The sequence below is a fragment of the Peromyscus leucopus genome, chromosome 18 (assembly GCF_004664715.2).
Source record: "Peromyscus leucopus breed LL Stock chromosome 18, UCI_PerLeu_2.1, whole genome shotgun sequence".
NCBI lineage: Eukaryota > Metazoa > Chordata > Mammalia > Rodentia > Cricetidae > Peromyscus > Peromyscus leucopus.
In genome coordinates, this window is record NC_051078.1 from 45,687,696 (window position 1) to 45,713,658 (window position 25,963).

A 25,963-nucleotide genomic window follows, 5' to 3' on the forward strand; every position below is an offset into this window, starting at 1 on the left:
GGAACTGATGCAGAGGCCATAGAGGGGAGCTGCTTACGGGCTTGCTCTCCGTGGCTTGCTCAGCCTGCCTTCTTAGACAATCCAGGACCACCAGTCCAGGGGTGGCACCACCTACCATGGGCTGAGCCCTCACCATCAAGAAAATACTCCCACAGGTCAATCTGGTGGGGGCATTTTCTCAATGGAGATTTCCTCTTCCCAAATGACCCCAGACTGTGTCAAGGTGACAGAAAACAACCGGCACAGAGGGAGAGTCCCAGAAGGAGCCGCTGGATGCTGCAGAGCCGATGTAAGAACAGGAGCACTGACTTTATTTTTCTCTCTTATGCTGGAAATGACACAGATGTGATGACAAAGACAGTGACCCAGAGTCCAGCATTAAGAAGCCTCTTAGCAGCTTGGCTGGAGAGGAAGGGTCTTCTGCTGTGAACCGTATCATAGCACATGGTTTCTACTGTGAAACATATCAGAGCACACAGCTTAGGAATCCACTGTGAACCGTATCACAGCACAACCAAAAGAAACTTGGTGAAGAAAGGGTTATTTCAGCTTACTGTTGTAGTCCATCATGAAGAGAAGTCAGGGCAGGAACCTAGAAATAGGAATCTGGTACAGGAACAGATGCAGAGGCTTAGGAATCCACTGTGAACCGTATCACAGCACACGGCTTAGGAATCTACCGTGAACCACATCACAGCACACAGTTGGGGGCTTTAACCTATGAACATGCCCATGTGCCATCACCCCATCACCCCAACAGCACAATGACCACACCCACCACTCCCAACGTGTTCTTTATGCTCTTAGGATTTTTTTTCCAACACTGGGGATTGAACCTAGGGTCTCATGTGTACAAGGAGAGCACTCTACCACTGAACTACCACTCCAGCCCTTGGAATCATTTCTCCCCCTACACAAGTTCCCTCCTCTCTTGGCTCATTTACTACAATATCACTTTTTGTTTGTGACTTTAGTGAACACTTAGGATTACTAAGAACCATCTTTCTTTTCTCTTTTCCCTTTTTCTTTTCTTTCTTTCTTTCTTTTTTTTTTTTTTTTTTTTTTTTGACACAGAGCTGTATAGCCCTTGGATGGCCTAGAACTCACTCTGTAGACCAGGCTGGCCTCAGACTCACAGAGATCCATCTGCTTCTGCCTCCTGGGTACTGGGATTAAAGGTGTGTGCCATCATACCCAGCTACATCTTAACTCACAGGCTTTCAAGCATATGATGCTACTTCACATTGGAACCTCACCACAGCATCTTTCCATATCCCACTTCTTGCTTTCTGTGTGATTGTCGTCAAATATTTTGCTCCTACATGCTGTAAACACCATGATCCACTGTGGTTGTAAGCAAGAGCATAATATAATTAGATTTGCCTTGTTAAAACCCACAGTGGCTCTGTGTGTATTACTGCTGGGGTACACAAGGACACTGTTTAGGAGCAAGAGACCAAGCAAGACAGTAGGCTCATGGTCCAGGAGATCAGGGACAGCTCTCAAGAAACATTTGCCAATAAGATTCAGCCACTGCGTATGGACGGTGATGGGGAGGAAGGTTTCTGACATGAGATGCTGGAAGATGGAAAAGCTATTTGCTCCCATATGGTTTACTGGAGAAGACAGCTTTGGTGGAATAAATAATGAGCTCACACGGAGCACGGTGAATTGCATAAGCTTGCACCGTGCGTCAGTCTTGTGACATCCTACAGAGAACAGCTGGAAAGAGAGTGGAGAGCAAGCACTCAGTGCAGGTCTGCTGAAAAGGGCTCCCGTAGATCCCAAGGGGGTGTGGCGTAGGACGAGCAGGTGCAGGTGAGACAGGGGGAAGTGGGAACCTGGAATAGGAGGGTAAGAGGTTAAGAGAGATAAAGAGGGGAAGTGGTGACCTGGGAGGAACCATCTTGGTAGTAGAGAGGGGAGCTGAGAATAGGAGGCTGGTGAGTAACCTGCAGAGGTGACGCCTTGGGCCAATAGAGGTTATTTTAAACGCCACCGCCCTCCCCCGCCCTCCCCCGCCCCCAGCAATGGGAGAGAGACAACACACGTTTGAGGTTGAGTAGAGCCAGGAGGAGGGAGCAGGGTATCTCATTTCCTCACTAGTGGCGCAGTTTTCAGAACAGCGCCTCTAGTGGTGACGTTAGAGACATGCAGGAGACAGGTAGGCGGCTACACCAGGTCTCAACAACAATGTATAAACAGAAAGAAAGATGCCCAGATCTTTACCTCTAACCAGTTAAGAGACCCTACCCCAAGCCTTGACTTCCTCGTCTGTAAAGGGTTTTAATAATTGAACATGTTCCCACACGTGTTAAAATGAATAAATGAGTTAGGGTTTAAAACAAGAGTAACAGCCTACTTTTGAAAAGCTCTCATTCTGTCCTTACTACTGAGCGCTTTCAGGCAGGCGGTTAATCCAGCCCTTTATTCCACCTTGTTAGAAACAGAATGAGAAGACACAACTCTAACGTATTTTCTTCTGGAATTGTTTTCTCAGTACACATTAATCACATATAGCCAAGTATGTTTATGTTCCATAAATCACCATCGTGCACTAAAATGTTTTTAAGCTCTTTGTAGACTTGATCCCCCAAATACCCAACAAGGTAGGTTCTGCTTAGAATCACTCTCATTTTACATGTGAGTGGTCTGGTGGAAGCTCCATCTCAGCCTCTGGCACCCTGGCACCCATAGACCCGAAGAGTCTGGGATGATTATGTGGAAGGTTCACCTCTCTCTCCCCAGACCCTGCCCCTCAGAAAGCCCACCAACCACCACCCTCCCCCAGAGATGCTCAAGACCACTCCCATCGGGTATTTAAACTACACCTCAGACACGTGGTTTTTCAGTCTCCCCTGTCTCTTCTCTGTGGGGCCAGAAGGTCACCCAGGAGCGCTTTACCCATCAAACTGGGGCTTTTTCTTAATTCGGTTTCATTTGGTCTGATTTAGATTGCTGCATCGGCAGAGAGGCTTATCGGGGTGCAGAAACTTTTCAGTGAGGAGCCAAGGAAAAGAATCTAACTTGTCCCACATCACACACCTAGCTCATACACCCCCAAAGCCTGTGCTTCTAAAGGCTGTCCCATCTCCAATAGCTTCAGGAACAAGTCCAACAGTGTGGGAAAACGAGAATGTGGGAGGGTTCTGAACAAGTCTCCCTTGTCCCAAGTTCGTAAGTTTGGCACTGGATTTGTGTGTTCTGAATCTGGTAGAAGATGCGTGGATCTGGAGCTACCCGCCATGCCTGATTGCTCTCATTGACAAGGGAAACATTTAAAGCTCTTTTAAGATGCTGTTCTTGATTCTGTCACTTAATTGACTCTAAGTATCTACAGACATCAGGAAAGAAGAAAAGGGCCATTGTAGTGGGGGACACCTAGCGGGGAGGAGGGCAGAACATAGGCGATATAAAAACAGAGAGGGCACAGACATACTTGCAGGCAAAACACCCACACACTGAAAAACCAGGGAGGGGATGCCAGGGTCAGGGAGGGGGGGTTAAACATGATGGGGGGGGCATAGGGGACATGAGGAAGAGGGAAACATTAACCAAAATGAAGGGTGTACAAAAAATCTATATGGAAACTTACCACTTTGTAGGCAATGAAAAATATAAGTTAAAAACGAGAGAGAGAGAGAGAGAGAGAGAGAGAGAGAGAGAGAGAGAGAGAGAGGAGAACACCAAGGGGAGGGGAGGGGGGAGGAGAGATATCCAACCTGCAGGGTTGGACAATGCTATTTCCAAATTCCGTGGGTATTAAACAAAAGTCGCAGTGTCAGATGTGGGGTACCTCCTTGTGAGCTGCAGGTCAGGAAGCCCCAAAGACTCACAGAACAATGCAGGCTCTTGCCATCCCTCACGGTTGCCCGAGCCTTGTTGCTGAAGACACCACACACCTTAGTTGCAACCTACAGAAAAGTCAAGCTAGAACTGACTGGAAGTTTCCTCTCTGCTGGCAGCTTTCACAGTGCTGGAAGGTGCTACACAGGCTGCTGGGGGAAACAAGGCAATCTGGGGTCTCACCCAACCATGAACCCTATGAGCTACAGTACCAACCCACAGTGTGTACCCACTGGTATAATAGCGGCGTGGCTGTTATGAGGGTAACTAACTGTTCTCTGACTGGATTTGAGGCCTGCTCTGTAAGAGGGAATTACTTGTGGTAATATAAGCACAGTCAATTGGTCTTAGGATCTTAGGCCCTAGGGGGATCTCACTGCTGTTGTTTAGCTAAATTAATGACACCAAGCTGCCATCTAAATATTCTGTTTATACCTATAGACAAATGCTACTCTCAGCACTAATGAGAGAAGCTTCTTTTTGCAGTGATGGCAGAGAATTCCGAGATCCATGGCTACTCAAGGCCCTAAGAATAATGCGATAGTCAAGCATGGTGGAGCACACATTTAATCCCAGCACTCAGGAGGCAGAGACAAGTGCATCTCTGTGAGTTCAAGGCCAGCCTGGTCTACAGAGTCAGTTCCAGGACAGTGAGGGCTCTGGAGAGAGAGACCCTGTCTCAAAACAAACAAACAAAAACTATAATGATGATGATGTGATGATGATGTGATGATGATGGTGGTGATGATGGTGGTGATGATGGTGATGATGATGGTGGTGATGATGATGGTGGTGATGATGATGTGATGATGATGATGATGATGATGTGATGATGGTGATGATGATGATGGTGAGGATGGTGATGATGATGATGGTTAAATGCTCAGCCCTAAACAGGGCATTTATATCACCCTGTCCAGGGCTCAGAGAGCGTTGAGGAAGAGAGGGAGGGAAGAATGTAAGGGTCAGAAAGTAAGGAGTCGGGCTGGGAGAGAACTATCTCCTGGGCATGACTGAGTCATTCAGTCGTTGTCTCACAGCAGCTGCAGCTAACTGTCTGCAATGGCCTTTGCAAGACTGGGCCTGTCAACGGTTGTGAAGTGAGAAAGGAGGAACTTGTAGGCCCCTTCTCCTCCCTTCTCAGTGAACTACGAGCTGCTAGAAGGTTCTAAGGGAAAGGTGGTGTGGTGGTTTGAATAATAATGGCCCCCATAGGGCCATAGATTTGAATACTTGGTCACCAGGGAGTCACACTGTTAGGAAGTGTGACCTTGTTGGAGGAAGTGTGTCACTGGGGGTGGTCTCTGAGGTTTCAAATGCTCAAGCCAGGCCCAATCTCTCTCTCTCTTCCTGCTGCCTACTGATCCCAATGTAGAACTCTCAGCTACCTCTCCAGCACATGTCTGCCTCTGTGCCACCATGCTTCCCCTGATGTTGATAAAGGACTAAAACTCTTAATGTTTTTCTTTATAAGAGTTGCCGTGGTCACAGTGTCTCTTCACAGCAACAGAAACCCTCATTAAGATAGGTGGTCATTGTCTTCAGTTGCATACCCACTGATGAGCCTTCTAGACTTCAGTATAGCCAGAGACCACCCTAGTTAAGCTCAGCAGGTCACAAAATAAAAAGACAAGAATGTAGGGAAGGGTGAGTAGTGGAGAGGTAGGAAGGGAGAAGGGAGGGGGAAGGGGCAACAGTAATCAGAACAGATTATACACGTGTATGAAATGAAAAAGAACAAATTTGATGAGGGTATCCCAAGCACAGTCTATGGCTGTCAGGGCTGCGCCTGGAAGAGCTTCATTGCTGATTCCACTTTCCATCTCTGCCAAGGGACCCCGAAGCCAGCATGGGCTCAGCATCAAGATGCTTCTGGAAGGAATTTCCATCTCCAAAGGAAACCAGACCTACTGTCACAAACCACAGAGATGGGGACCACCAGTGTGTGGTGCCATCATCTTTAATGATGCCTTTGGGATTAAGCATTCACCCCCAAGAAAGAGCAGGAGGTCACTCTTATGCTGGACTCTCAACAACTTGGGGTGCCCTGATAAGCCTCCTGAGTCGGACAAGTGACTCTGGGAGAACCTGTTTAAAGCTTTCCCCACAATGGGCTGACTTAAAAATGTTTGAGTCCCCACAAATAATTTTCCCAGCATGCCCACCTTGTTTCTTGATTCCTTGGAATTCCTGACTGATTCCCATCCGTTCTTTCCACTCAGGATTACAAAATGCTCCAATAGAAAAGATCATGAGGAAAATCTGGGCCAGGTGCCATATCTTACAAGTCACAAAGGTTTCCCAACTATATGACCTTCAATGCAGCCACCTGGCCCCATCCTGTCCTCTGCTCTACACTGCCCTCTCTTGGAGACACATGGAAACAGCCACTGGGGGGGGGCATTTGATTTCTAGGAGTCTTGCCTATTACGGGCTTCCTTGGGGCCTGTGGGGCTTGTCTCCGAGCTGTCTCTTTGCAAACTTCACTTTCTCATCTATTCCTTCTTGCCTGCTGGAGCCCCAGTTTCCTCCTCTGAAGAAGGGAAGAAGATAAACAATGTGGAAGCCAGTCAGAAAGAACACAGAGCCCAGGTTGGGCTGAGGGATGACCTGCCTGTGCCTGAGCTCTTAGCTAGTAGACCCCTGACTTTGGAGGACAAACCACACAGTACAATAAGAAAACCCAAAGATCTTTGATGTACAACACTGTGACGTCACAGGCCTTCAAAGAGTCCCACAAAGCTTCCATTTCTCAGGGTAACAATTTCCATGTATTCATCTTGGAAACTGCAAGGATCTAAAAACTGCAAGTGCCTACAGGAGCCAGAGCCTTAAATGGGTTAAGATGTCAATGTGCGTGAGCATCAAGCCCTGGGAGACTCTCAGGGCCTCAGGTGTGCAGACAGGACTCTAAACACACATCTTGATGATGTATGGCAGGCAGGTCATTTGACAAGCTTTGAGATCCCAGCTCCCTGCACCATGGTCAATTGTTAAGCACTACTTACTATTTTATTATGTCCTAAGCAAAAGAGATTTAGTAACTCCTTGAAACCTTGTAGCAACTCCCTGAAGTCAGTCAGTGCCATGGGCTTTATTTGTTAGTGGAGAGATTGAGGCATAGAACACAAGAATCTTTCCTACCGGCAGACAGATTGGTAGGGGTTGGAGTTTGAATTCAAAACCCAGTTTCTTAACTGCCAGTGCAGAGTACTCAGTGCGAGCATGCAGGCTTGCATCCTGGGCATATTAGAAATCAGATTTTGTCAGAGACAACCCATTCCTTAGGATGGTCACCTGAGCTGTGTCAGATAATACGTGTGTCCCACAGAGTGTGACATTTAACACAGATTCACAATTAGGGGAGGTTATGATTGAAGTGTCTTCCCACCTGACTTGCCTGCCCTCTGGACTAGGTGGATGTGGGAAGGAGAAAAGTCCTTGGAACCACTGTTTCAAAGATTCATATGAACAAAACTCCTTATATTTAGGTTTCCAAAGGTAATTAATGAGGAGGAAGGTACATGAGTTGTAAAAGTGCACGTGTGGGTCTTTTTAAATAGTAGGCTTATGGCTTGTCTGTAACAGCTCACGAGCTGACACCAGAGTTGAAACTAAGATACCGTTCCTGTACACGGACTCGGACACTAGATGGCGCCACATTCTCCTCTGAGCCTGAACCACAAGTTTCCCAGCAGAAAAAAATTCAAGAGCTTGAACAGCATTAGATTTTTTGCTGTTATCAGGCATCTTCCCGAGATTTACAGACTTCGCCCCAGCCAATGACTCCAACTTTACCCAAATAAGTGAGAAGACATTTGTTGAGTACTGTGTATCAGTCTCTGGTGGAAACAGGGCCTTGGTTCAGACAAAAGCCATTCAGCCCCTTAGGAATATAGGCAATCTCTCCCCCTCCAACTCTCCTCCCCAGCCTCCACCATCCCCCAGCCCTCCACCATCCTCCCCAGGCCTCCACCATCCTCCCCAGACCTCCACCATCCTCCACAGCCCTCCACCATCCTCCCCAGCCCTCCACCATCCTCCCCAGACCTCCACCATCCTCCACAGCCCTCCACCGTCCTCCCCAGCCCTCCACCATCCTCCCCAGCCCTCCACCATCCTCCCCAGCCCTCCACCATCCTCCCCAGCCCTCCACCATCCTCCCCAGGCCTCCATCATCCTCCCCAGCCCTCCACCATCCTCCCCAGCCCTCCACCATCCTCCCCAGCCCTCCACCATCCTCCCCAGCCCTCCACCATCCTCCCCAGGCCTCCACCATCCTCCCCAGCCCTCCACACTCCCCAGGCCTCCACCATCCTCCCCAGACCTCCACCATCCTCCAGCCCTCCACCATCCTCCCCAGCCCTCCACCATCCCCCAGCCCTCCACCATCCTCCCCAGCCCTCCACACTCCCCAGGCCTCCACCATCCTCCCCAGCCCTCCACCATCCTCCAGCCCTCCACCATCCTCCCCAGGCCTCCACACCCCTCAGCCCTCCACCATCCTCCCCAGCCCTCCACCATCCTCCCCAGCCCTCCACCATCTTCCCCAGCCCTCCACACGCCCCAGCCCTCCACCATCCTCCCCAGGCCTCCACCATCCCCCAGCCCTCCACCATCCTCCCCAGCCCTCCACCATCCCCCAGCCCTCCACCATCCTCCCCAGCCCTCCACCATCCTCCCCAGCCCTCCACTATCCTCCCCAGCCCTCCACTGTCCTCCCTAGACTTCCACCATCCTCCCCAGCCCTCCACTGTCCTCCCCAGCCCTCCACCATCCTCCCCAGCCCTCCACCATCCCCCAGCCCTCCACCATCCTCCCCAGCCCTCCACCATCCTCCCCAGCCCTCCACTATCCTCCCCAGCCCTCCACTGTCCTCCTAGACTTCCACCATCCTCCCCAGCCCTCCACCGTCCTCCCCAGCCTTCCACCGTCCTCCCCAGCCCTCCACCATCCCCCCAGACCTCCATCATCCCCCCAGACCTCCATTGTTCTCCGCAGCCCTCCACCATCCTCCCCAGTCCTCCACCATCCTCCCCAGGCCTCCACCATCCTCCCCAACCCTCCATCATCCTCCCCAGACCTCCACCATCCCCCAGCCGTCCACCTTCCTCCCCAGCCCTCCATCATCCTCCCCAGCTTTCCACCATCCTCTCCAGCCTTCCACCATCCCCCCAGCCCTCCATCATCCTCCCCAGCCCTCCACTGTCCTCCCCAGCCCTCCATCATCCTCCCCAGCCCTCCATCATCCTCCCCAGCCCTCCATCATCCCTCCAGACCTCCACCATCCCCCAGCCCTCCACCGTCCTTCCCAGCCCTCCATCATCCTCCCCAGCCCTCCACCGTCCTCCCCAACCCTCCTGCTACCCCCCCTTCCCCCAGGAAGCTCCGAAAGAATCAGGGCAGGTGAAGTCAAAGAGAGTTGGAGCTGAGGGAGAATGTGGTTATGCTGTGGATATCGCTCTGTATAAATAAAACACTGATTGGCCAGTAGCCAGACAGGAAGTATAGGCGGGACTAACAGAGAGGAGAATTGAGGAAACAGGAAGGCAGAGGGAGAGACTGCCTACAGCCGCCACTAGGACAAGGAAGATGTAAGGTACAGTAAGCCACGAGCCACGTGGCAAAGTATAGATTAATAGAAATGGGCTGAATATAAGAGTAAGAGCTAGACAATGATAGGCCTGAGCTAATGGCCAAGCAGTTTAAGTAATATAAGCATTTGTATGTTTATTTTATAAGTGGGCTAAGGGACTTCCAGGGCTTGGCGGGACCCGGAGAGAAAACTCTCCAGCTACATGGTTATGATTCTCTCTCTCTTTACTTAGAGAAAGGGAAACTGGTGGAAGCCCAGAAAAGACAGCAAAGTCACCCAGGGCAGCACAGCCTGCAGACCAGCACCCTTATCCAGTTTCCTGCACGCTGTCCTCATCATTCCACTCAGGAACTCCGCTCCCCTTGAGAGCCGAGCAAGCAAATGAGAGGTGGGGAAGGTTCTGGTCGTGTTTCTAAGACTGACTCACATGTCCTACCTCAGGGGAAGCTGCACGAGCGGCAACGTGAACTCCCACAGAACCTCGCCACGTCTGAGCACAGGTGGCCATGCTTTCACCACAGGCCCCTTGCCCAACAGGTCTTGCTCACTGGTGTCAGGAACCAACATGCTTGCCTTGCACAGCCCCAAGGAAGGGCCACACCTTTCCCACCCAGAATAGCTGCTCTGAGCCTCTGCTTGCTCCCAGGCATTCCTGGTGTTTGCCTGGCTGGGATGGAGCCAGAGCAAGTAACCAGGGGGCCTGTCTTCTGGTTAGGTCGGTTCATCAGCTTGGGAGAACAGCATCCTCTCCCTGGGCTGTCCCCGCCCCAATCTGGGAGAAAAGGGGCGGGGGGCAGGGGGGAGTTACATTGGAGCCTCTTTAATCTTAACTGTGCAAGGCCTGTCTGTGGCACGGGCGTACCTCTCACAGTTATTTGAAGTGATTCCAGCACCTCATGGGATTGATGTAAGTAGGTCACTGTAGGTTCTCTGATCTACATACTGTAAATATTGCAAGTGTGTGTTTTCTCTATTTGTTTCTCCCCCTTAAAAAAGTTAACTAGAGGGCCAATCATCTTGACATACATCTGTAATCCTAGTATTAATCTGAAGCAGGAGGATTATTGTTAGTTCAAGACCTGAGGCTACATAGTAAGACCCTGCATGCCCCCCACCCCACACACAAACCCTTTAATTAGGGAATTTTCCTCACATAAGAAAAAGGATCATGGGGTAATTAAGGGCTGGAGAGCTGACTCAGCTGCTCTTGCAGGAGACCTGAGTTCAGTTCCCAGTACCCACATTGAACAGCTCACAACCACCCGTAACTCCAGCTCCAGGGAATCTGACACCTCCGGCCTCTGAAGGCACCTGAACGTGACACACACACACACACACACACACACACACACACACACACACACACAGAGCGCTAAATAAAAATGTGTGTTTTTAGATGGGATAATTAGACATATTGTTACATGTGGTAACTAAAGAGCAGATAAGTGAGTAAACCATTGTTTTCAACTTTCTATTTTCACAATAAAACACTGGGGCAGGGCAGTGGGGAGGATGTGGTTTACCACTTACTATGACCAGGAAGTATTCTGAACAAATTACTTAACCCCTGTGGGGCCTTCTTCATCTGTCAAAAGGGGGTGCTAATCATAGTGCTCCCCTTACAGCTGTTGTAAAGCCTTTAGAAGAGCGACTGTGCATAATCAGTACTCAGGAAGTGTTATTACTCTGGGGGGTTGTTGTTGTTGTTGTTGTCTTTGGTTTTCTGAGACAGAGTTTCTCTGTGTAGCATTGGCTGTCCTGGAAATTGCACTGTAGACCAGGTTGGCCTCAAACTCACAGAGATCCACCTGCCTCTCCCCCCCCCCCCCAGTGCTGGGATTAAAGGCGTGGGCTACCACAGGCCTGCTAGAAGTGTTACATCTTGCTATTATTACTCCTGGGACCAAGCATGGTGACTCCTCTGCAGATTAAGAGATGAAAGAGAGGACTACCAGGTGTGGGGGCGGGCGGGTGCCCTTCAGCAAGAAGGCAGCCATGCAAGCCATTGTAATGCAGAGGGAAGAACGTCTAAGCTTGGGGTGTGCGACTCTGGGTGGAGCGTTCCAGTCAGCTTAGGGTTTCGGTTCGGGCGGAGAGTCTGATTGGGAAAGGAGGAAGGTGTCACAACAAGGGTGCAGGAAATCAGCCCCAAGCTGAGAGCCCAGAAGAGCAGGCTGATGGCGGGATCCAGCCAGAGAGAAACTTTTCTAAGCCACACTGGAGTCTAGTCACGCATGCAACCAAAGCAGGCACAGAAAGACTTAGTGGGAAAGGGACAGACAGGCTGACACTTGGGAAAGCCTGTGCTCATCTTCTGTGGGGGGTGTCCCCAAACAAGGACGAGCCAGAGACAGGAAGGCCCGTGAGGAGGCGACGCCTGTCCCTGCAGCACACGCCACAACGTCTTCATTTGTATCCAGCCATTTCCTGATTTAGCGCCTGTCTCCCCTCTGGACCAGGATCACAGTGAAGGCAGGATCCCATTTGTCTCACTGTCTCCCGAATGTCTCCTCCATGTCCAAAGTGTGCTCCCTGAACAGAGAGGTGCTCCCCAAGTATCAGGAGCCAAAACCCAAGTTTCTTTCTTGATCAACAAAAAGCTAAGTGTGTGTGTGGGGGGGGGGGGTGCAGCTGCTTCTGGAGCTTAGGCCTCTGGTTAAGGGAGTAAAGGGGGGGCTGGGAAAAGAGGATGCTGGTATGTTGGGGCTTCAACCCTAGGGATATGGAAAGGGGGAGCATCCTAGTTAGGGTTATCATTGGTTGTGATGAAACATCATGACCGAAAGCAACTTGGGGAGGAAAGGGTTGATTTCACTCACAGTTCCATGTAACAGTTCATCATCAAAAGCAGTGAGGGCAGGAACTCAAGCAGGGCAGGAACCTGGAGGCAGGAGCTGATGCAGAGGCCATGGAGGGGAGCTGCTTCCTGGCTTGCTCCTCATGGCTTGCTCAGCCTGATTTCTTATAGAACCCAAGACCACCAGTCCAGAGGTGGCACCACCCACCACGGGCTGGGCCCTCCCCCATCAATCACTAATTAAGAAAATGCCTATAGCTGGATCTTATGGAGACCTTTTCTCAGTTGAGGCTCGCTCCTGTGTGATGATTCTAGCTTGTGTCAAGTTGACATAAAACTTGTCAACACAGGAAGGGAAGAGATAGGAAGCAGGTAATGCCTAAGCTTTGGCTTAGGTGATGTAAGGATCCTTGGTTCCTTACATGGTGGGGATGAGAATTTGGGTCTGAAACCAAGTGAGATGGATGGAGAGAGACATCTAGGTATTAGTAGAAAATCAGATCAGTATCTTAGATGTCTGGCCTGGCATAGAGATTTGGAAAGTAATGCTATGCAGATAGCAAATGGCCCAGGTGCATCTGCATAAAAACATCTAGGGACTGGAGAGATGGCTCAGCAGTTAAGAGCACATGGTGTTCCTGCAGAGGACCCAGGTTCCATCCTCAGCATCCACATGGCAGCTCACAACCATTCATAACTCCAGATCCACGGTATCCAAAGCCCTCTTTTGACTTCCATCGGCACCGGGCACTCATGTGATGTACATAAATGCAAGCAGGCAAAACATTCATACACATAAAATAAAAAATATAAAGCCGGGTGGTGGTGGCACACGCCTTTAATCCCAGCACTCAGGAGGCAGAGTCAGGCGAATCTCTGTGGTCACAGAGATTCAAGGCCACAGCTGTAGGTCCAGAGTCCATGGGCTCCTGTCATGACCTTGACCTGCCTGGCTCGTACAATCCCTTCCTTTCTTTAGGACTCCCAAGTTTGACCCAGTGGTTGCCTGTGGATCTCTGCATCTGCCTCCATTAGTACTGGATAAAGGCTCTATGATGACAATCAGGGTAGTCACCAACCTGATTACAGAAGGCCAGTTCAGACACCCTCTCCACTGCTGCGAGGAGTCTTAGCTGGGGTCATCCTTGTGAATTCCTGGGGGTTTCCCTATGCCCAGCTTTTTTACGTGGGTGCTGGGGTCCAGGTCCTCACGCATGGGCGGTAAGCAGCTGACCAACTGAGCTGTCTCTCAGCTGTGCAGTCTGTGTGTTAACATGGTCTCCTGATTCGCTGATTGATCTTAGCATGTGAGAGCCAGGGGTCTGGACTGTATTATCTTATGCTGACGAGGAAAATGGGACCCAGAAAAATAAAAGATGGACTTGCCTGGCACCACTGTCACACTGTGGGTAGCAGCAGGACAAGATCCAGACATCTGAAGAAGATTCCAGGCGGCTGGGGCCAAGTGAGGCACCCCTGGGGCTGGTGTGTTCACAGCAGGTGAGGTTTTAGGAAGAAGTGTGCCATGGAGAAGTCTGCCATGGAGAAGCCTGCAAAGCTCCCCCAGACATCAGTCTCCTAGGCGGCCACTCCAGAGCAGTGTAGGCCTCACGGGAAGTCACCAGAGACAGCACATTGTCTGTGTCTCAGGGGCTTTACCATTGCAGAACTCCTATGTGAGTTACAGCCCAGTCAGGAAATAGATCAAATTAGCAATTTAATGAGGGAAAATTTAATACAAATTGTTCCCTAAAAGATGTCTGATGACTGAAACTGCACCGTGTGTGAGTCCTAGCTGGTTTTACCAGGTTTCCTTAGCATGAGCATCGCCCTGTTCCTTTCTTCTCCAGTCACTGATCACCCTCTTGTGCGCTCCTTCCCTTCACATTTCCTTCAGAATCTTCAGAATGAGTCACTCAGAAAACAGAAGAACATTCTCTCTTGACTGAGCTCCAGACTCGGAGTCCCTGATATCTGCCACACAAATGCCAGCTGCCCCTTATATCCTCTCCAGTTGTCAAGGATGGCCATTATCTTAGAGTCCCGCTCCTCCTCGCCCCCCGCCCCCGCCCACGCCCACGCCCCTCCTCGCCCCCGCCCCCGCCCCCGCCCCTCCTCGCCCCCGCCCCCGCCCCCGCCCCGCCCCCGCCCCCGCCCCCGCCCCTCCTCGCCCCCGCCCCCGCCCCTCCTCGCCCACGCCCCCGCCCCTCCTCGCCCACGCCCCCGCCCCTCCTCGCCCCCGCCCCCGCCCCCGCCCCTCCTCGCCACGCCCCCGCCCCTCCTCGCCCCCGCCCCCGCCCCTCCTCGCCCACGCCCCCGCCCCTCCTCGCCCTCGCCCACGCCCCTCCTCGCCCCCCCTCGCCCCTCCTCGCCCCCCCTCGCCCCTCCACGCCCTCGCCCCTCCACGCCCTCGCCCCTCCACGCCCTCGCCCCTCCACGCCCTCGCCCCTCCACGCCCTCGCCCCTCCTCGCCCACGCCCCCGCCCCTCCTCGCCCTCGCCCACGCCCCTCCTCGCCCCCCCCGCCCCTCCACGCCCTCGCCCCTCCACGCCCTCGCCCCTCCTCGCCCCCCCCCGCCCCTCCACGCCCTCGCCCCTCCACGCCCTCGCCCCTCCTCGCCCTCGCCCCTCCTCGCCCCCGCCCCCCTGCCCACCCATGCTTTAGGCCCGTCTGTGACTTGGCCCTGGGACCTCTGCAGCAGCTTTCCTCCAGACCCCTTGTCTGAACCTTCGGGAGACGAAGCGAACCCCACCGGCTCTCCTGTGTCTTCCTGCTCTCACCTTGCTCTCCAATCCTGCAAGGAGGGCAAGGTGTGGCTCAAAATTCACTGTGGTAATGCCGCCACCCTGCCTAAAGTCCTTCGTTGGTTTCCCATAGTTGGAGACTAGGATTCCAGACAGAATCCTCCAGCCTCAGCCCCACCCCACTGTGCCCCCTACTGGCAGGCTAGGAGAAAGGCAAGAGTAGGTGGTCCTGAGCAGGGCCAGCATGGCTCCCTCTTTTCTTGCCCTGAGAACTGCTCTCAACTTCTCCAGTCTCTTGGCCACTCCAAACCCAGGGTCTCTGGCCGCTGACTTGTAGCTCCGCACCCCTGTCAGATATAAGGCCTCTTTACCCAGTTGTCTGTTTAAATTACACATATGCACACATGCATTTTAAGACCTACAAGTGTTTAAAGGTTACTTTCCCAACCCTCACCTCCAGGGTCTCACTCTGTAGCCAGACAGGCTCAGGAAGGGTGACCTCCTCTCAGTCTCCAAAATGTTGGGGTTTACGGTTGTGTGCCACTATGCCCGGCTTATTTCAGTCTTGTTGGTTCTGGTTTGGTTGCACGTGTGTGGACTCTGGAGTTCTAGGCGCCAGATGGCGAACTAAGCTGACCCTGTCGGCCCATCGCCTCACTCACCCCTCACAACTGCCATGGGAGAGATCCCTTCCACCCTGGGCATCTCCATCCCCATCTGCAGGTGGACAGGCTCCTCACACGCTGACATGCTACAGTTCACCGCAGCCTCTTACTACTGATGGATCTGCAGTTTAGTCCACATCTTCAGCACCCCACAGCTATTCTTACTCGATGACACAAAGTGACATTTCCTGAAGATGCCCACCTCTCCTCTCACTGGCCTCCGTAAACCTCTTCTAACCACCTCTGGTACAATCCTGGCAGAACCAGTCACTACACCTCTGCCACCACCCTTATTTCTAGGTGTAACGCCTACAGTTCCTCATGACACCAGGCTATGGAACTGTCTCAACTGGGCTGTAAGAACCAGGATCGCGATCATATCCCAGGTCTTCACTTCACTAAAGTTTAGCAACATGTCTGACTGTGGGCCCAGTAAATGTTCAATGAATGAATAGATGGCCGGCCAGCTAGAAAAGCAGGTATAAAGCACATGTGCATCAGTATCCAGGCTCTCTCTATTCTGTGAGTCCGACACTTGCCTGCTTCTTCAGGCCCTGAAGCAGGTAGTAGAGACCTGACGGCAGAGGAGGAAGACACAGTAAGAGCGGAAAACAGGTCCAAATCTCATCCCATGACTTCCTGTCCTGCTTCTCAGCTTGCTGCCCACGACCAGTGGGAGCCAGTGCTTACAGTGTCCACCCATGCCTGCGCTCAGGTTCAAAATAAGCAATGCCGACTTTATGAGGCTGTGGATGCGGCCCTGGGGATGCCCAGGAAATGCCCAGGTGTGCATCAGCCATCTAAGGTGCTTCCAAGACAGTGGTGCACCCTACCTACACCCTAGAGCCAGCTAGGGAGTCATTTAAAGACTGGTGCCAGTCTTAGGCCCTCACCCAGATCCTGAGGAAGAGCATAATAGGTGTCATGTCGAGATTGTAGGCAATGGCTAGGAACCAACCTGCTAAGAGACCTACAGACCTGGGGGAGTGGAGCCTGACAGCCTGAGAGCCCTGACATCCACACATGCGCTGTAACACACACACTACCTCCCCCAAAATAATACTTCCTCCCCCAAATAATAATTCTTTAAAAACTCTACATTTTAGAAAGTCTTAAAATGGAAAACCTATCAATTTTCTAATCCCGAATACTTCACGCTGATATAAATACATCATCATTACCAAATTCTCAGTAAAAATTCATCAGCTGAAAAAGTCATAACAAAGCTCAAGTGTTTATTAAGAATTAAAAATACTGTAAATAAGCCATACAGTTCATTTCACAGTAAACTAACAAACCTTGTTTTTCTTTTCAGCTTTTTTTTTTTAATTTTTCTTTCCTTCTTTTTTTGGGGGTGGGGTGAGTGGGAAGGGCAAGGCAGCCATTGAAGAAGGACAGCTCCGAGGGCACGGACAGCAACAGTCACAGAAACGCAGCACACATGGTCCTCACTGACAGACAGGCCGGGCGACAGGAGACGCGCTCAGGAACACTGTGACAAAACAAAAAGAGCCGGCCCACCCCCCCAGGGAGGTGCCCACATCCTCGGTGGGAAGTACAGCTCCGAGGATGGCAGACACAAAGGCCTCCCCTCTGGGATTCCAAACGTCCTCGGTGACCCCTCCCCTACTGTGGCGGCACAGGTAGGTCACCGGGATGGAAGGAAGGGCACCTCCCGGGCCGGTTCTCACACTCAGAACCTTCTGAATTTGCATAGTTGCCTTGGGTATCACTCCACTCAGGAACAGAAAGGGACCCCGCCTCTGGAAGTGACTCTCAAGCAGAAGGCTCTGGGGCCCTGGCTCCTCCCATTCAGAGCTCACATCTGTGGTTCTTACCAGTTCCAAGTGGAAGACAAGAGACATAAAAACTCGGGCCAAGAATATAAAAAAAAGTGAAATTGATTTTCCTTAAGGACAATTAACGTGTCTCCCCTCTGCTGTTGCTGTGTTTCAGCATAGACCCGTCGGCCAGACAGGATTTCTTGTTTTTTTTAGGTTAATCTGCTCCCTGTCAATCCCCAGTTAAAGCCACTGTCTCCCTGACAACAGACACCTTTCTGCACAGGGCTGGGCCTTCAGGAGGCCAAACCAAATGCAGAAACAGGATTTCAGAACCCAAGGGTGTGTGGTAATAACTGCAAATAAATTAACCAGGCACAGAGCACCACGCGGTCATGCTCAGATGCTGTCTCCTGCTTTTCGTGGGGGAAGGGGAAGAGGCTGGGGGGAGGGTACCTGGGAGGGAACAATGATTTTGTTTTGTTTTGTTTTGTTTTTTGGTCGTAAGAAACTGGACTATAAATGTGTGCCCCGCACAAGCAGTTCATTTAGATGTTTTCATGGATCTTTTCAACTTTCACAGACAACCTATCCAGATCATTCCTCAGGTCATCCAGCAAGCCCTTGGCTGACTCCAGGTTGTTTTCATTTGTTTCGATCTTGACAGAGTAGGCAACCAAGCTGTCCACGGCAGTCCTGAGCATTTTCAAGTCTGACTCCACTTGGCTCACTGAGGATTTCAGGTTGTCTAGAGAGGAGAGTCTATCCAGGAAGTCCTGGGGAGGCAGGCCCGTGGCCCGGGCGTGGTCCTGGCCGAGCATCGAGTGCACCTGTTCCTGCAGCGACCCCACTGTGTCGGGGAGCTCACCCACACTTCGCTGCAGCTCCTTCACTTCACCGGCCAGCGTCAGCTGGACCTCCCCCAGGCTCCTCACCGTGCTGGCCAGCTCAGAGGAGGACCCCAGGCTCTCCAGGTGCTCCTGCAGCACAGCCAGGCGCTGCTCGTACTCCTGGCTCTTAGACAGGAGGGACTCCAGACTCTCCGAGTGGCGAGCAGAGGCCACCTGCATGGAGTAGACTCCATCCTCCACATACTGGAGCCTGGCGCCGAGGCCCTCGATCTGCCGCTGGAGTTCATCTACGGCTTTGGAGTCTTTGAAGACGGTGGCCTCCTCTGCCCCATGGGCCTCGGCCTTCAGCTGCTGCAGCTCTTCTTCCAGTCTCCTGATGTCCTCCGGGAGGCGAGAGGAGGACTCCTCAGACCTCAAAAGCTTCTCGGTGAGGGCCTCCAAGGCCAGGCGCTCTGAGTCAGCTGCCTGCTTGAACGCCTGCTGTTCCTGCTTGAGACTGACAAGCTCCCGGACCTCTGTGTAGACATCCGATTCCATGGTCTGGAGGGAACTCTGCAGGGCCTCAATGTCCCTCTCCCTGGACTTCACAGAGGCCTGGACCTCCTTCAGGGCCTTCTCCAGGATTTTCAGGTCCTGACTGCGATCGCCCTTGGATTCTTCCAGGGAGGCAACCTTCATCTTGACGTCATTTATCTCCTTCTGGCTCCTCTTCTGGACATCGGTGAAGATGGCGATGTTGTCATTGATGGACTTGGTGAGCTCTGTTAGGCGCTCCTCGACCGTGTTCTCCAAGGATGTGAAATCCCGCTCCCGGGCATCCTTGACCACATGGATCCCGTCCGACAGATCTTTGAGAATCTCATTCTGCAGCTTCTGCAGGACTTCGCTGATACGGTTCATCTCGCTCTCCCCCTGCTTCACAGCTTTCTCTGTGAGGTCCTGTTTATGCTGAGAACTTCTCAAGATGGACTCGAAAGTCCCAAATGTGGCTTGCAGAGACTGTACCTAGAAGCAAGATCCAGAGGTTAGCCACAGCGGGCAGTGTTTGGCGTGTTTGTACACACTACCGCGGTTCTCTGCACTACCTGCTGTATCCTCCCTGCAAGCACGCTCCTCTAAGGTAGTTACACGGTGGTTGTAACCAACTGCAGGGTCCCTCCAGGTACTTCAGAGTCGGTTCGTTACCCAACCTGACCAGTCAACACAGTCCATCTGCCTCTCTCAACCCCTACCTCTCAGTCGATGTGACGAGCCAGGAATGGACAAGCGGTAGGCAGGCTGATGAGGTGGCAACCTTTTCCCACTGGATGAGGGAGGCCTGGAGCTGCTCAGACCAGCATGTGGCCAATACCCACCCATCAATCAAGACAGCACACAGGGAGATCACATTCGGAAGATGTAACTCAGACCCACGAACCTACTCTTGAGCTTTCTATCAATCAGAGCATTTCCATCCTCCAATTCTCTCTTCTCTCTTCCCTCCCTCCCTCTATTTGAAGGATGGCTTTCTAACTCTTGCAACTGAGCACCACACAGTTTCCTAGCAAAGAAGGCACACGGAGACACTCGGCACAAAGTGTAAAGACCAAATGCAGGTCTATGCCGGTGTGGTCTCTGGCATGTCACTGTCTTCCCTGGACTTCAGTGCCTCACTTAAAAACACAAGCAGTGGGGAGGCCTGGAGACCCGAGAGCTGGATGGGCGAGCGCTCTCTGTGCCGGGACCCTGAACGGTGGAGGTGGACCGAGCAGAGCTCCAGAGAACACCGCTGGATTGCGATACACCTTCCCCAGACCCTGCAACCCACCTTTCCCTTTTTGTAAGTCACCCACTAAATAAATCTTCCTTCTAACTAAAAAAAAACCCACAAGCAGTGGGCCGGATGATTCCTTAGGACACTCTGGCTCTTATGAGCACGCTGTGACTTTCTTTGCTGCTATACATCCATTCTATATAAACTCCATTCTGAATTAAGTTCAGTGGGGGTCTAACACACTGAGAGGCTGTGCTGATCAAACAGCTAGGCCTTATCCTCATGTGAAACCTGTACCATTTGGTGGGGGGAAAATTAAGGAAAGAAGAATAAGAAGGCCAGCAGTGTGGCCTTGACTCTGTAAGTCCCTAGGTTCAACTCTCCATTTCTGGAACACATAAAAGAGACTCACTATGATATCATGAGGTTGTTACCAGCTAAATCCAATGTGTGGCGGGTTCTGTAGGATAAATGATGTCATTAATAGTCAACAATTAAATGTATTTTTAAAAGAGGGAGGAAGACATATTCTAGATTAAACTAAATTTCAGAGTTTTCAGGAGCTGGAGAGATGGCTCAGTGGTTAAGAGCACTGGCTGCTCTTCCAGAGGACCTCCATTTAATTCCTGCCAATCACATGGCTGCTCACAATATCCTTAACTCTCGTGCCGTAAGATCTGATGTCCTCTTCTGGATCCTCGGGTACCAAGCATGCACACAGATGTATGTGCAGACACAACACCCAAACACACAAAATAAAAATAAATCTTGGGGGTGATTTTCTCAATTTAAAAACAGTACACACACACATGTATGTGTGTGTATATATGTATATAGAGAGGGGCTGTCACTGTGACTGGGCTGATAGCTTAGCTGGTAGACTGCTTATCTAGCCTTCACGAGATCTAGATTCCAGCCCAAGCACTTAATAAATTGGGTCTGCAGCACATGCCTATAACATTGGCACTCAGGAGGCAGAAGGAGAAAGATCAGAAGTTCAAGGTCATCCTAAGCTACACAGTGAGTCTGAGGCTAGCCTAGACTACAGGGAATGGACAGAACAAGGCAGGCTCCGGAGCCAGACTGGGTAGGCAAATCTCAGGTTAACGCTTTGCTGCTGTTGGATCTTGAAGTTACACAGTCTGTCTGTGTAACAAAGGGGTGGGGGGCGAACAAAAATAGCACCTGACTCACAAGATCGTCACACGAGAACTAAATGAGTTCAAACACATCAAGTGCTCAGCTGTGCCTGACTCGTGGATGCTCAACGCACCGCCGCTACCGTCTTCATCCTGGCTAAGCTCTATCTTGAATTCCTCAGAAGCTCAGGAGTCCTAGCAGCACCTTCCACTCAATGCCAAATGTGGAGAGGAGAAACTGAGACCACCACAGGGATGCAGACAGGATACCCAAGCCCAAAAGCATGCCCACCATGCTCCAGGAACTCAAACTCATATTCACTTCCCAAGTCCCAGGTTGTTAGCAAATGGGGGGGGGGGGTCTCTCGAGTCTCTATCTCCATGCATGGGTGATTGTTTAAGGTAGAATTAGCATGGGGGATACGATTTCCCTCCTCAACCAAACACGGCCAGAGACATAAAGAACACCGTGAGGAGACACTAGAGAGAGGTGACCTCTAAAACTAGGTTAGTAAATCACAATGCCTCCCTGTTCTAAGCATCGCACTTCAAACAGAAGCACGGGTGAGTAGCCGAGCCCAGCACCTGCTCCGTGGCAGGCGCTTTCAATGTTTTCTCAATGGACCAAAGGATGGAGGGATTCAGAGCAACGCCTGGTAGAGCTCGGGTGGGCCTAGCCCCTATTCAGTACCAGGTTGGCTCTTTACAACTGGCTAGGAAGTGATTTCGATCAGAAACCCTTACCAGCCCCCAAAGGGACCCGGTGTCTCCCCTCCTGAGGGCATTGTAGGATGTCCATCTTTATGCACAAAGAGTTTATAACAATTAATATGCATTAGATATCTGTTCTTCTGGGCTGTGTGGGATGTCCACTGTGTGGTAGGTGATGGGTAAAATGCCAGAGACAAAATACTAGCTAGACCTCATCTCTGCCTTCAGGAAGCCTTGCTGGGGTGAGGATGGACAGACTGGTTACCAATGGCTGACAGTCAGCAGAGCACTTAGTGTGCACCAATAACTACACAGAGCGTAAGTGGTGGAGCCCCGCAGCAGAATCCCAGGATGTCTGACTTCAGGACCTAACTATTCCAAAGGAGGCCTAGAGGGCTGCCACCACCGAAAGCAAGCCCTGGCTCCTCTTCACAGAGCCCAGATGAGAAACAAGACAGCACAAACAGAGACTCACTCTCTACCAATAGCCAGTCTTCTCACAAGCTGCCCCTACCAGCCTGAGCTACTCCTGCTTCTGCTTTCCGAAGCCTTGGGATGGACCAGGGCACCGGGGGCTTAGCTAGGGCTATAGCTGAGCCGCCCACATGTGCTGAAGCCCTGGACGTCCTGCAGTCCTGTGGTATAGGCAGTCACATATTAAGTGGATAATATACACGATACGTTAAATAGTAGCTTCTTAACACCATTAACTCTTCTCGAGGGCGGTCACTACTTCAACAGCTTCGGAGCCAGGAGGATTCCCGCAAAGCCGGTGCACGGGTGTGCATAGTACATGTGAATGTGCTGCGTGGTGTGGATGCACACACGTGTGGAGGCCACAGGTGGACACTGCTCACCACCTTACTTTTTGGCACAAGGCTTCTTACTGGAGCTGAAGCATGCTGATTTGGCTGGACTGGCTGGCTAGTGAACCCCAGAGATATCTTCCTGTCTGTGCTCCCCAACACTGGGATTTCAAGCGTGGACCACCAGGCCCAGCTTTTTACATGGGTCCTAGGAATCTAAACTCAAGTCCTAACACTTTCATAGTAAACACTGACTGGGCCATCCCCATCTCCCCTCCCCTAGCCCCAGTTCTTACAAATCTTGATGGTTCCTTCCTCACTGGGAGAAGAAGAAACTGAGGCCCAAAGAGGAAAGTGGTTGGCATACAGCTGTAATGGAAAGGAAAGTGAAACCAGGGAAGAGATGGGAAATAACACCCCATTTCTTCAACCTGGATTCAAGACATCCCCAATTTGGGCCTCAGTTTCCAACATCCCCTGTCACTCTGTCACAGGAAGGCCTTCTGTCCCTCAGGCATGGTCAAGACTGTCCCCTTCCCTGGATGCTCTCCAGTCCCTCTCCCAACAGCTCTGACGGCTACACTGTCCCAACCACCCAAATACGGACAAGGGAATCTCACCAGCTCTCCCTTCCCAAAGTGTGCGCAAGTGACCCACCACTCACACCCACTTAGTGTGCCGCTTTGCACGCTTGCTCGGTGCCTTTTTCTCCTCCAAATCCTCCACAGGGCCCACGCAGAGCCACGCAACCATCAGGCTTCGATAAATATTATGACTGATTGGCAGGTGGGTGGCTGGAAAAGGGGAAACAGGAGCTAGGGATCCCACTGCGGCAGGGTGCAGCAGGCACAGCAGACCTGCCGCCTGGACTCCCTCCGAGAAGCCGCCTCCCTCGGCCTGCACCACTTCTCAGGCTGACTCACTCCAGTTGCTCGTCCAGAGGAAATTCCTAGTGCTGCACACACAACCCAAGGAGAGACTTGGCAGGGCAAGCAGCATGCTGGGAAAAAGAGGCCGTGGTTCCGGGCTCAGAAGTGGCGGGATTTTTTGTTTCCGTCCAGCAACTGAGTTTCATTGAGCAAAACTATGGTGGAGGCCTGAGGGGGCCTGGGAGGGAAGGGGTCTGCGCTCTGGCTGGAAGGGTGGAAAAACTAAGCCTTCTGCCTCGGGAGTTGGGTTCAGCCATTCCTGAAACAGCTCTCACTGGGGATTCTTCATCACGTGGTAGCCCAGACTTTCTTAGACAATCTGCAACTCAGTCAGTTGGGGGTCTTTGTCAACTCACTTTATGTCTCTAAACCTCAATTTTCTGGTCTGAAAAATGGAGTCAAACATGTCAGTCCTCCCTCCCTCCAGGGTTAACTCTACGAATTAGAAAATTAAATACATGAGTCTACACACCACATAAATGTGACCTGATACCTTTGGCCTTGCGTTTCCTCTAAAGCTAGGCTACTTCAAAGGCCCACATGGGCTCATTGGTCCAGTTAAGGACAGGGGACCTAAAGATAGACACTATTTCATCTGAACTTAGCAAGTGACTAAGCTCAGCTCACTGGCTTTTCCTTCCCCCAAGCTCTGGGTCTATTAAAAACTGGCTCGGATGACTCCCACTGGCAGAACCGCCGTGAAGCCTTGACCCAAGGCTTCCAGGGATGTGCTGGCTTCTCTTCTAGCCTCCTTTTCAGGCAACTCTGCCCATTCAGCGGTTTCTAATGCAAAAAGAATGGGCTCCGTTGAGCCTGCCGGCCTCCTTACAGGTCACCGCTAATGTCCTGTGACAGGCCCTTGGCCCACCCTCCCCCGATGCCCTGGCCATCCTCATAGCCTGCTCCATCCCTCTCCAGGACCATTAACAAAGCGGGTCTGGGGCCGCCCTGGCTAGTGGGGAGCTGGGGTGCCAGCTCTTGCCACAAGGCCTGGGCAGGGAAAGGACGAGAGCCCCTTCAGGGAGAGCAGGAGTGGGGTCCCGACCCCGCCAAAGCTGGGGTACCCACCTTCTGCTCGACGCCCTGCAGGCTCTGGCCCAGCTCGTCCCTCTGACGGGAGAAGTCCTGGTGGCCACGCCGGACCTGCTGGACCTCCTCCAGGACGTGATGGACACACCAGCCCGAGAAGGCGGCCGCCGCCACCAGGGCGAGGTAGAAGAGAAAGTTGAGCAGCCGGCCGAGCCTGCGCGAGCAGGACGCCGAGGAGGAGGCGGCGGCGGCGGCGGCGGCGGCCGAGGACCTGCCGCGGTGGCCGCCCCGGTGCGCCTGATTCTGCGGGTGCTGCTGCGGCGGCGGGTGCGGCGCGGGCGGCTGCGGCTGCTGCTGCGGCGCCGGCGGCGGCTTCTTGGCCACGTCATCCGCGCCGCCCGACGGGTGGGCGCCCTTGTCCGAGGGGCTCGCGGCGCCGTGGCCGCCCTTGGAGCCCCTTTGTTTGGCCGAGGGCATGGCGGCGGCGGCGGCGCGGCGGGGTGGGCGAGCGGGGCGAGCGGCCCGGGACGCTGGCTCGGGCTCCCGCGGGGGCTGTGCTGGCTGCACGCGGGCGCGGTGGCGGCGGCGTCGGAGCGGCCCGGAGCGTGGGGCGGCGAGCAGAGAGGCCGGCCGCGGAAGGAGGAGGGGGCCTGGCTCCGCCGCCGCCGCCGCCGCGGCGCCGACCCCGCCTCCCGGGAAGGGAGGCCGAGCCCAGCCCGAGCGGCTGCCACGCAAGCCGGCCGCCGCCCCTCCTCCCTTCGCCGCGACCCCGCGGAGGGAGGGCGGGCGGGGCCGGGCAGGGCAAGGCTGGGCGCGGCTGCCGGGGTGGCCGAGCTTCCTAGTGCCCGGGCTACCCTCGAGTGGAGTCGGTGGGGGTGACCCTGAGGCTCGGTGCTGAGCGTGAGCCCCACCTGGGCGGAGGGGGGGGTGCAGGGGTCGCAGGGAGCACGGCTCTGGAGGGTGGGGACCCGACGCCCCTTTGCCACACCGCGAATCCTGAGACACCCCTCCCCCAAGGCCGCCCTCTGCAAGCCGGCAGCCGGGCCGGTCCTTGTCTCTTCCCAAGGGTTTTTAGGCTCAAAGGACTGCGCCCTGGCACCTTGGATGTGCGCTGCAACTTGTCCAAGGGACTGAGTTACTGTGTGGCCCTCTTGGCCCGGCCAGTCGGCTGTAGACAAAGCCTCTCGCCAGCCCCCTTGACTCTGTTTTCTTTTGGGGTATCATACAGTTTGACCACAGCTTCTGTCCCAGGCAGGCTCTGGGTTGAATGTGGGGAAGCCGCCAGCACTCATACTTAGAGGCACACAGGTCAAGGT

At 52.8% G+C, this 25,963-nt stretch overlaps 1 protein-coding gene across 1 annotated transcript; it reads right to left on the bottom strand.

Moving 5' to 3' along the window:
- Positions 1-16,866: 16,866 nt before the first annotated feature.
- Positions 16,867-25,269, bottom strand: Ckap4 (cytoskeleton associated protein 4). The gene is made up of 2 exons (XM_028883622.2): positions 24,687-25,269; positions 16,867-19,285 (listed from the first exon to the last, which is right to left on the bottom strand). The coding sequence occupies exons 1-2, from the start codon at positions 25,122-25,124 to the stop codon at positions 17,978-17,980; spliced, it is 1,746 nt and encodes a 581-aa protein (XP_028739455.1). The 5' UTR covers positions 25,125-25,269; the 3' UTR covers positions 16,867-17,977.
- Between the last annotated feature and the right edge of the window lie 694 nt (positions 25,270-25,963).

Excerpts from the sequence above, each read along its gene's own strand:
- Ckap4 (XM_028883622.2), bottom strand. The coding sequence starts at position 25,124 with ATGCCCTCGGCCAAACAAAGGGGCTCCAAGGGCGGCCACGGCGCCGCG. Across the intron at positions 19,286-24,686 it reads TGCAGGGCGTCGAGCAGAAG|GTACAGTCTCTGCAAGCCAC; the intron begins GTGGGTACCCCA and ends TCTTGCTTCTAG.